This window comes from Parasteatoda tepidariorum, chromosome 1 (genome assembly GCF_043381705.1).
Source record: "Parasteatoda tepidariorum isolate YZ-2023 chromosome 1, CAS_Ptep_4.0, whole genome shotgun sequence".
Lineage (NCBI taxonomy): Eukaryota > Metazoa > Arthropoda > Arachnida > Araneae > Theridiidae > Parasteatoda > Parasteatoda tepidariorum.
In genome coordinates this window covers 79,960,657-79,972,950 of record NC_092204.1, presented here as the reverse complement: position 1 = coordinate 79,972,950, position 12,294 = coordinate 79,960,657, and the positions used below count along the sequence as shown (strand labels likewise).

General features: G+C 26.3%; 1 protein-coding gene across 3 annotated transcripts in view; it reads left to right on the top strand.

The window, feature by feature from the left end:
• Positions 1–10,953: 10,953 nt before the first annotated feature.
• The window catches only part of LOC107440297 (neural cell adhesion molecule 1), a 61,991-nt gene continuing 60,650 nt past the window's right edge, over positions 10,954–12,294 (top strand). For 2 of the 3 annotated variants that reach the window (XM_071182949.1, XM_071182943.1), the window contains exon 1: positions 10,957–11,247. In XM_071182949.1, coding sequence (XP_071039050.1) covers positions 11,154–11,247 — 94 coding nt within the window. In that variant the 5' untranslated portion in view covers positions 10,957–11,153. Of the gene's footprint in view, positions 11,248–12,294 lie in introns of all 3 variants that reach the window. The other variant, XM_021144995.3, reaches the window with a different exon arrangement.

Genomic DNA, 12,294 nt, shown 5'->3' with positions numbered 1-12,294 from the left:
ATCGTTACCTTACGAAATTGTCAGATAAATTTTATTTAAAAATTGAAATCTGTTAAGTGATTATTTTTTTCACGTCACAAAAGCTTAGGGCAAAATTTTTGTATCTTTAAATCTTCAAAATAATCCTTTTCAATTGAGATAATAAAACAATTTTATTGCTTAGTAGAAAGAGTACAAACACGATTAAGTGGTAAATAAATTTCTTCAACAATTTCAAGTAAAAAGGAAAGCGAATTATAGAAAGTTTGGCACAAAAAGAGAATAGAACATAAATCAAATTACCAAAACTAATTCAGAAATTCAAATTAACTATATTCTTCCTTTAAAATAATTTGTATTATCCTTTTCTATGTTTGCTTAAGGAAAAATTCAATTTAAAAGAAGCGAGAGATTCAATATTTAATAAATTTTATTTGAAGGATTTTCTTACCTTATCTTTAGAATCGAATTCATTGCATCTTTTATTAGATTACGCGCTTGAAAAAGATCCTCATTATATTAAATAAGAAGGTATTTCTTATAAGAAACAAAATATTTAAATAATATTTACTTAAAAATTTCAGAAGAATCCAGTTTAATTTAATCTCCCATTTAAAGCTTTTGTTGAATTTTTTGCAATAGCTCATACTTTTTTATGCAATAATGTATTGAAAAGAATAAATGAAATGGTTATCCTTGATCTTTAGAAACTACAAATAAATAAAACTAATTAAATGTAATCTCTATTTTTCCCGATTTTCTAAAATTCCACTTAGTTCGTAGAAATAATCATTTAAATAGCAAATTTTAATTTAATTCTACTATTTGCCTCATCATTGGAATTTCATTCAGCTGTGTTAATTTGAAAGTTTGCAAATAAAAACGACTAATTCAATTAATTTCATTAAAAATAAATAAATGTGTTTTTCAAAAATATTAGGCCGCCTTTATTTAATGAGAAAAATAATTGCTAAGAAAGATTTTTGTCATAGTGAAAATATTTTTCTTTGTAGCTTTTATCCGAAATTTAAAAAAATAAAATTATGAAAAATAAATTCAATTAAATTAAAATACAGGATTATTTATAGGGAAGTGCATAGTTTCAATGCACTATGCATCAAAAACATTGTAAGATATTATATGTAACCTGAAACAGAATTAGATTTTATAAGTTTAAGCTTTGTTAAAATCTCGAAAGTTACTTCATAGTTATATGACGCACATTGGGCCAAAAACCCATAAACGCCCAAACGCATGGTAAGGTATCTGAATCAAGTGCATTGATAGCAACTGTGTAACTGTCAATTTAAAAAAATTACAAATGAATTTAACTAATTAAATGCATTGCTTAATTATTTTTCTTGATATCCTAAAATAGCACTTAAACTGTGTTCGTATATGTAGATGATACAGATACAGGTAATCTTTTTTTAATATATTCTTACTATTTAATTCAATATGGGAATTTCATTAAACTGTCTTAATTAAACTTTTGAAAATAATAAATAATTAAAATAATTTCTTAGGAAAATTAAAAATATACATTATTTTCGAAACGTCAGGTACCCAGACAAAATTGCAGAAAATAAAGTTTCCTGCCATATTAAAAAGAATATATTTCTATGCTATTTAGTATTTTTATCTAACATTTCCTCGGACTCTACATTCTTCTTTGTTTTAGCTATTTACTTTATTATTAACATTTAATTAAGCTGTTTTCTGTTAAATTAAACAGTTGCAACTGTTAATTTAAATATTTGGTAATAAAAATAATGTTTTAAATTGTTTTATTATAAGTAAAATTGTTTTACTTATAATAAAGCAATTCTTCTTCAGTGAAGAAGAAAAATATTTCGTTGCAGTTTCGAAACAAGCTTTTTTCTCAAACATTTTCTTGGATTTGATTTTCATTTATGTAACTATTTGCTTTCTTATTAGCATTTCATTTTTCTATTTTAATTTAAACGTTCTAAAAAATGATGATTAAAATAATTTCAAACAGGAAAGAAAAATATTTTATTGTTCTCAAAATATGAGGTCACCATTAAATGGTGTCAAAAGTTACTGCGAAGAAAGATTTTTGCCATAATGTGAAAAAAAACCCTATTTCTTCGTAGTTTCTATACACGCATTTTTATCAAACATTTCCTTGAACTCTGCATTCTTCATTGTTGCAGCTAGGCAATGATGCAAGAAAAAGAATGGACCGGTTCAAAAAGATTCTGATATATAAAGTCTCTTTGCCATTCTTTGTAATCGATAATCGATTTGGTAACATTAATCATGAAAGTTCTGAAAGAGTATCGAAGATGAGTAAAAAAGAAAGAAAAAAAAATCTACAATTTTTTCTTAACTTCTATGATGATATGAGTACAATCATACCGCATATGCTTGTCAAAGAAAATCTTTCTTATCATTCTTTGAAAAAAATAAGGAATCAAAAGTTGCCAAGTCTCAAAGAGGGAGGAAAAAAAGTCAGATATCTATTTTTTGTATTTTTTTATGAATGAGTTTCACTCAAATTACATAATTTTCATCTCTCTAATTTTTATTAAATATCTATTTTATAATCAAAAATTAAAAACTATTTACGAGATTGAAAAAAGGTATATTAAATTTAAAACTGTGTTTGTACTATTTATGTTTGTTATTTATAGAAAATTATTTCATATTGAAAGAAAGTATTTTTGAAAACTTCAAAAATCAATTTGCTCAACTAAGATGTCTAAAATGCTTATATTAACTTATATGCCTATTGTTTTAAAAAAAAAATCTTTGAAAATAATTTTTTTAAGAATGTCATACAGTTTCACTTTTTCTACAGCTCGTTTTTTTTTCTTTTTATTTTACTATTTTGTTATTTATTGCATGATTTGTGACTAATATTAAAATAAGAAATATGCATCTGCTAAAAAGACGTATTAACACATTGTGTATTATGCAATAATAAACTTTATCTTAAATGCGTTTTAACATTAGATAATTTATCATTTTATTCCCGGGCCCATTTATTAATTTTTTTGAACTAAAGCAAATAGTAAACGGTAGTTGTCAAATTACTTGGTAAAAGGTAATATTTCTTTATAACCGTTGTTGAACACTCGATTTAGTTTTGAGTTTGCGACTACCAGTCCAACTCCGTTGCGTTGTAATTTTGAATCCAATCCGAAAGTTAAGGTAACTCCTGGATCATGCATAGGGGAAAAATTGCCTTCGAGGAAAACTTTTTGAAGAAACTAACTCGCATTTGCGTTACAGGGAGCGGAAACCAATGAAAACCTTCCCAGTTGGCCTGTTTTCAGGAGGACTCTAATCCATGATCCGTCTAAGACTGATGATATTTTACGTCAGCACTGTGGTCGATGCGAGTCGGGGGTGGAATTCGTATTGACGAGTCATTGTTAGGATTTGAACCGGGGCCCCTCATTGGGCGACAAGAGGTCAACCCCCTGAGCCACTGTCCTAAAAAGAAAAATTTATAGAGAAAAGGTACTCCATTTATTACGAGAAACGTAAAGAAAAACAGCCATACTCATATTGACTACATTTATAATTTTATAAATGTTCAATTCACTTAAAAAGTTCTCGAGATTTAGTGAAATACCAAAAATGTAAACTTAACATTAAAAAATTCAGATTAAGAACCATTCTTTTTACCAAATTATTGGGACGGTGTTTCCAAGACTTTGGGAAACTCTTATTTTTTGAGGCTAAGGGATTCAAATCCGTTGAAAAGGTGCATTTTCTGTTTGCCTTTTAGCTTTGAGAATTAGTATATTAATATATTAAATAACGTTTGTACTTTAAAGACTTATTGATTTTCTCACAACAGAATACAAACAAATTTCATAAAAAAATAATTGAAAGCATTTATACATATTAACAAACATATTTCATAAACTTCTTACCAGTAAAAGTTTGAGTTAATAAATTAATATCAGTAGGATACTTTTATTTAAACTTTCGCTGCCAAAACTTTCCATGCATCCAAGCCTTCTATTCATGCACATCGAATACTACTAAAAGTTTTATATGATAGACTCATTACCTAATTCTCATTTTACAGCTTATTCAAATTTAAATCTAATACACAGAAGAACAAGTCTGCATCCGGAGTTGTCAAACAACGTCGGATTAAATTTATTATAAATTCCTGAACTTTAGCTTAGTTTCCTAAGGCTTTTATGTTGATGCAAAGGTTTAATTCCTGGACTTAAATCAGCTATATCACAGTATAATTAAAGTTAATCCAGCTTTTGCATTCTGTTTAATGTATACTAATACTGATACTGAGTAATTAAGAAAGTACACAGACATGTTTGCAAAGCTCTTCAAAATGCCGTTATTTAAAGCAATGGTTAAGAGGTCGCGATAAGTTATCCAAAATAAGATTTAAATTTATTTTTAAAGAATGAAGACTGAATTAATATTCTGTGAAGCATGTTCTTGGACCAATAACTTTATGTGTTGGGCATTGATTATTCAACTCTCATTTATATCAAAAATATATCTATTTAATATAGTTAATCTTGATATTTTCTTTCTTTCCCTGTTTTTAAATATAATATAATTTAAGAGATCAGTATCAGAAAACAGTCAGTTTTATTGATTAATGGCTGTTCTTTTTAATTAGGGAATAGCAAATTTTTTTTAAAAGAGGAATCTTTAAAAATTATTTGAAATAAAAATTATTTTTTAAAAATATGTTGAAATGAAACCAGTAGTAATGCACTGACTGAATACATGAGTGAATCATGCTTTAAATGATAGAAGCATATAACTAGTACGTATATACTGCACAGATAAAACTGTAATTTTTGATGAAGTCCATTTCAGATATATGTAATAAAGGCAGATGTTAATGGTAGATGTTCAAAAGGCTTCTAAAATTTTTTTGTGCTTTTTTAAATGTTTTTAATGACTTTCAATGATATATATATTAAGGAAATGATAAGCAGTTGTTATATTTTGTATATCAATTTCTATTTTAAGCAATGTCTGACATTTGGACCAATCAATTTCGCCTGTTCGCTTCCCTCAACTACTACCACAATTATTTCTCAAGAAATTCAATTTCTTTATGATAACCAGATTGTTACATTAATAAAAGCTGGTATTATTTTATTTTAATATTATATGCAATATTTCATTAATAAAATACTTGTTTAAATCAAATTTTATGCAATTGTTACTTTTTGAGGTGCTTTTTATAGTATTTATTGCGCCTTTTTTTTCTTCTTTTGCGATGTAAGCATAAAACTTGAAACACATATTTCACATATGAAACTTTAATTTTGAATGAGAAGCCATCTCAAATTCAGCCAACAGCATTTATTAATGGTGGACGTTCAAAAATGAGGCTTCTAAGACCTTTTGTTGCTTGCTTTTCATTTGATTTTTGACTATTATGAATGATTTACATTAAAGAAATATAAAACGTGTTTTATTTTATACAGATTTCAATTTTAATCGACATATTCCATTGAGGAGTTTAATTACCTGCTCGCTTCTCTATCCAAAGCCCATGAAAGGATTTTAGCTTTTCATCGAAAATACTTTTTTTCCAGAATTATTTATTAGTCCAACCCAAAATTCGTGCCATTCAATCTTCATCTTTAAGAGACTGGATGCTAATTTCTCAATCTAAACAACATGTCAGGGAGAGACAACTGCTATTATAAAAGTGAATGGGATTTTCTAATAAAACATTCTTTCCATTAAACAAAAGTTTTCTCTCTTAGAAATGGAAAATAAACTTTTATTCACTTCAATAATGTTATGAACATCGAAGGGACTGTTTACTTTTGTATAGAATTGTCAGCAAAGAGTTATGTGAGTTAACCTAGTATTTAAATTATTTTCGTATCGAACCTGATGAAGAATCCATAAATAGTTAGTGTTAAAATAAATTCACGTTAATCCATATTCTACATAACGAGTTATGCCTGTATGTAGGTCTTTTATCATTGTATTCAATTTTCTTTTTAATTGATGGAATGAGAAAGAAAATAAGATTTTAAAGAATTGATTCAGTGCATAAGATGATGGATTTCTTCGATATTGGGAAATCTGAAGAATTATAAAAACCTGACTTTAACTATGGTTTTATCTGTCAAGAAGACAAGCCAGAAGTTCTTTGTTGTTCTGCAGATGGTAAATGCGTGAGACAAGGAATTGGTCATAAAGCAGGGATTTAATTATGGATTTCAGTATCGCAAAGTGTTTACCAAAGACAATAAATCTGGTATGCCTCAAAAACACAAAAAGTATCTTTTTCCTTTTTCTGTGAAAGATTTTGAAATGACTGCTTTGAACACTTTGAATACATAAGGATATCTCAGCTACTTTTTGCTTATTAACAAATATATCGACTTAGACAGTGCAGCTTATGTTTAAACTAATGGAGAAGTTATTAAAGAATTTTTGCGTTATGTTTGATTTTAGTCAACATAAAATCTAATCTTAATTTCACTTCGTATCGATAATGCACATGCTCAGAAATAGCGCATTTCATTTCACAAATAACTTTAGGTATGCTAAATTTAACTTAAGTATTTTAATAATGTATCAAAAGACGCCTTAGTTGGTGTAAGACAGTCGAGATATTTCTCCTCGGAAAAGTTTTAGCTTCTCTGAGAGTTAGAAAGAAGTACATGAAAATGAAGTCAATGCTATTAAAAAGAAATTTTCATTGTGGAATATACGAAAACGTATAGAACTACTTCTGAAGCATTTCACTAGAGAAGACATGTCGAATTTGTCAAAGTAAGTGCTTAACGTCTTATATTTTCATAATTTTATTGAAAATTTGAAAATAAATCTTAAATGAAGCTTATGACTGCAATTTACATGTATACTATATGTAGTTCTTTATTTACTTCACTTATAATCGCCAGTTGCAATATAAGCATAGTATATGTACTGTTAAGTTTATTATAATTGATTGCAGAATACAATAATTTTTAAAAATAGTGTAAGGGAGTGTCAATTTTAATTTATAATTAAAATACTACTACTAATTTTATTTAGTAAGAACTGATATTGGAACTAAACATAAAAGTTTGCACCATTACCGAATTCTGCTGATTTCTGCCGAAGTCAGCGATTTTTTCTTTAGTAGCAATTAGTCAGTTTAACACTGTTAATCATAACTTTGGTGTAAATAAGCTAAAACTAATGCCGAGTGTCAGGTGGTTTTGTTTACTTTCGTTATTAATTCTATCTGAACCGAGTAAAATATTATTTTTTTTATGAACTTAATATTTTCACAATTTTATATTCCTTTTTAAAAATCATTGTATTAAGAAATTGATCAAAATAAAACATTGGAGTACAACATATATTGCAATTAGAATAAGCATAATTTAAAATTTATGCTCACATTTTCAAAAAAATTAAAATCCAAAGAATTAGGTACTTACATTTTTATTAGTCTTGTCTTCTCTTCTAAAATGTTTTAGAAACATTTCAATAATAATATGGAGGTTTTGCATTTTAATATGTAGGTTTTTTTTATTATCAATTAGCACAAATTACGAAGTTCTATTCCAAGACAAATTAATTTTATCATTTATTTGTCCTAGTTAACAAAGTTACAAAATGAGCTAGTAAATAAAAGTAGATCTTAGCAACTTATATTTATGTTCAACTTCAGGTATATTACAACATAACATACTGCATATTAATAAGCACTTTCTTTTATACAAACGTTGGCTTCTTACTTTTAATTCTAATATTCACAGATCATGTAATAAGTTGTAAAATATTTAAATACTCTTCCGTATCAAAGCAAATCTACTCTGACCTATTTCTTCGATCTGAGTTTATTTCGTACCAAAACTGTGACACTTTCAGCAAAAGCGTTTCCTCTATTTACCCCTCTTTGGTACTAACGTATCTTTGACAATTTAAACAAATTATTTATATTGTAAAAAGCATTGAGAAAATAGAAATAAAAAATAATGAGAAAAGAAAAGTAAAGAAAAAAAAAGGCTTTCAGAAACACTAACAAACGCCACACGGCGCAATCAAATCAGTGCACACATTTAAATGTGCGACTTTTGAGAAATAGCGTTAAGGTTACCGATTTCGCAAACTTAATGCAAAAGCTTTATATTTAAAGACATACGGTATTTTTTACGTTATTTCTTGCGAATGCGCTGCGAAGTTTAACTAGCATTTGAGTTATGACTATTTTCATTTTAGTTGAATAATTAGCATCTTTTTCAAAAAAAGTTTTAATTGCACTTTTTTTGAAAACTTGTCGAATTGACTAATAACATATTCGCAGTTTCTTTACCTTTGAGTGAATGCCTTCATCACAAAGATTATCAAAGTGAACTTTATTCTTTTCATGTAAAAACTTTACGTTTGACACAATATATTGGGATTTAGATCTTGTGCCGTTAATTTTATTTCAAAATTCCATTTTCTTAGAAAAAGAAAATTTTAACTAATAATTTTTATAATTTAAATTTAATAGCTACATTGCATCAGCACATTTTTGCGTAAGTTGTTCAAAGTTATTGAAGAAACAGTTTTAAATTTGAAAATCCTACAATACAATTTATATATAATGCTTTGATTGAGCAACTGGATAAATTATTAATCTATCTGTATTTCTAGATTTACCACTTCACCCTTATAAAATAATATTTATACATACAGCAGGCATAGAATACGTAATAATTGACATTCATTGAATAATTTACATGTTGCGCGACTGGTTTACCGTTTCTCAACTACTGAACTGCAAACATTTGATCAATGGTTTGCTCATTACTCATTTATCCTATACTATTTACTTTAGATTTTCCCTTCACTTGTTAGAAATTTTCTATTTAGTTTAGAGAAGCAGTCTAAAATACATTGAAGTTTAAAATTTAATGAATTTTATGGTATGTTCACAACTATTTATTTCTTAGAAAGGACACTTTTTCAAAAGAACGTACATATACATAATAAGCTATAATAAAAATTATATTTTTGAGTCGGGATCCTTAAAATTTAAGTTTATGCTTCAGATAGCAAGGGAAAATATTGAATTAAACTTGTGATTTAGTGGCACAAAATCCAAAAATAACAAATAAAGTTTGTAAAATGGGGCAAACGAAGTAAATAAAAAATTAAATGCTTTAAACACGTATTTTAATAATTAAATTATAAAAAAATATATTTTTATATTATAAAAATAGCATTTTATTGGGATTCCTGAAAAGAGTTATGTGAACAAGTTTGTACATTTTTTTAAACACATTAGTCTCACAGACATTTTCCAAATTTTTTAATTACTCCTTAAGCTGAAATTAGTTTATTACAATTTAAGAAGAAAGCAAGAAAATAAGCTATACATTAGTTGTTTATTTAAAAATTTAAATATTTTCTTAAAAATGTCAGTATGTATTAAAAATTAAAATATTTATTTAAAAATTTCAGTATTTATTTAAAAATTTACATATTTATTTTAATATTATCTTATTTTAAATGTATGCTATCATGCTTAGAAATCATAATATATAAAAAAAATATTTTAATAATAGCATTTCAAAAATGAATTGCTCATTTATCATTATTTCTAATAAGTAATTGATTATATATAAAAAACTATATTGATTATGCGTAATTGATTATATATAACAAATTATATTGATTATGCATAATTGATTATATACCTAAAACTTTGAAACATTTGGAGAAAAAATAGGTCAGGTATTGAGACTGTTTCTTACAAGAATACTCCCTGTATCCTTAACGTGGGCACCGAAAGGCAAACGAAAAAGAGGTGAACCAATGCTCAAATGGGGAAGAAAGGTGGAAAGACGACAGGTGGGATGGACAAGGTCGTCTGAATCGAGAATTTGTGCAACAGACAGAGTGAACAGCAGCACGAACTAGGTTAAGTAAGTAATACTATTTATCTCATTTTATAACTGTATTTTTTTTAAAAAAGGACAAAAATTTTTAAGCTTGGTAATTTTTTTTGGTTAATAAATATAAACAATACCATGGTAATATTAGGTAAATAGTTTTTACCGATATTTGTTATATAAGCAACTAAAAGATTTAAGCAAGTCTTAAAGTTAAAAAAAGTATTTTTTTATCAAAATATTCTGGCTACTATCGGTATAACCTAAAATTTAGAAATTTACATCTAAGAATAAAATTTATTATGATAATCAAAACCGAAATATAAAAAACGTTATAGAAAAGAATACAAAACATTTGGTTATTGTTTTTTTTTAAATTGTAAAGATGAACTATCATATTTTTTAAATAAACAGCTAAGAGACGTAGGCATATCTTACAGTCAAAAATTATTTTTTATTAAAGCATTTTGGCTATTATCGATATATCCAAGAATTGAGAAATTTACTATTAAGAATAAAATTTACAATGATTTAATCAGAAACGAAATGAAAAAAGCATTTTAGATTAAATTACAAATGCTTTTATCCACCTAGGTTACTATTCTTTTAATAGTAAAATAAAATATCATATTTATGTGTTAAATAAGCAACTAACAGATATAGACATGTCTTACAATTAAAAAGTATTTTTGTTTGAAATATTTTAGCTATTATCGATGCAACCCAAGATTTAGAAATTTAAATTTAAGAATAAAATTTACAATAGTTATAATCAGAACCCTCTAAAAGATGTAAGCATATTTTACATTTAATAAGTACTTTTATGAAATTATTTTGGCTATTTTAGATAAATATCCTAAGATTTAAAAATTTGCAATGAAGAAAAAAATTCACAATGGTTATAATCAGAACTGGAAAAAATAAAAAAAATATATTAGAATTTTTTTTAATAGTAGAATGAAGCTCTATAAGTGACTTCAAAGATCACTTAGACACTAAACTCAAATGCTTAACGATGATGAAATAAGATCGATTTAAACTGTCCTCCCTTGGCATCAGTGGAACAATCCTCCCGTGCTAGTCTTAGAAAATCGCTCTCTTAGCCATCGCCACAAATACCGCGTGAACTTGCAAAGTTGGTAGAGAAGTTTCTTCCTCTCTTCCAATGTGGCTTCAACTTGATAAAACTTTTCCGTCGGACCTCTAAATTAAAAATATCTAATAATTCGGGTAATAATTAAATAACTAAAACATTTAAGATTTTTGTCAGTAGAAGTATATTCATTTTGAAATTTATACAATTTATTTATGATGAAGGACAGATTTAAATATTATACTAAGAGGTGGATTATACTATTGTTAAAAATTTCGTTCGCTAATTATGGATATGCTCAATCATCAGGTGGGTGAATTATTTCTTATAAAAGTTTAATAGAATTTAAAAAATAAAGTAATTTTTATGTATATCATAAATTTTACTATACGCTTTGAATATTATAAGTTTTTGAAAATGTAGAAACATTTTAATAATACAAGACAAAAATTAATTTTGTAAATTATTATTAATTTTTAAGTAATTTTTATATCGCGTGAACTCATAAAGTAAGCGGAGAAGTTAAATACTCTGTTTGAATGTGGCTTCAACTTCAAATTCTGCTAGAATTCACAATTAGAAATCGGGTAAATCATTGAATAATAAAAGCATTTTATTGTTTTGTTGATAGTGATGCATTCAATTTGAAATTTATACAACTTATTTATGATGAAAGGCAGATTGAAATATTATTAGAATAAGAGGATTATACTATTGTTTAAAAATTTCATTCGCTAATGCACAATCATCAGGGGGGTGAATTGTTCCTAAGAAATTTTTAATAGAATATTTTGCAATGAATTTTTTTTCATCATATCATATATTTAACTGTACGTTTTAAATATTTATAAGTTTATGAGAATGCTGATCACATTTTCCTTACGTGAATCAAAAATTTATTTTGCGAAACATTATTTAAAATAAGAATTGATTATAGTAAATATTTTAATGATCATTATTAATATATTTAATTTAAACGTGACCCACACCTGCTAAATAAAAATGTTAAAAAATCTAAGCAAAATTACTTAAAGGTATCATTACCTGGAACAGTTCCAAGGCATTTTAAAAACGTAACTTCACCTTTTAACCTGGCTTAAGTTATTTATTAGCAATATTAGGACAAGAAAAATAATAATAAAATCACACCAAAGTTTTCACTCTCAATTGACTAGAAATAATATGATTCAAAGAAAATGTAAAATTTCCACTTATAAATTTCTTAAACACCATCCATGCTCGCGTTGCAGTTAATGGAAAATTATTAACTTTTTCAGTCTTTAAACAACCTTCACGCAGTTTAATCAGATTGACATGCAATTTCGCAATAAATTAACTGTAATATATATATATATA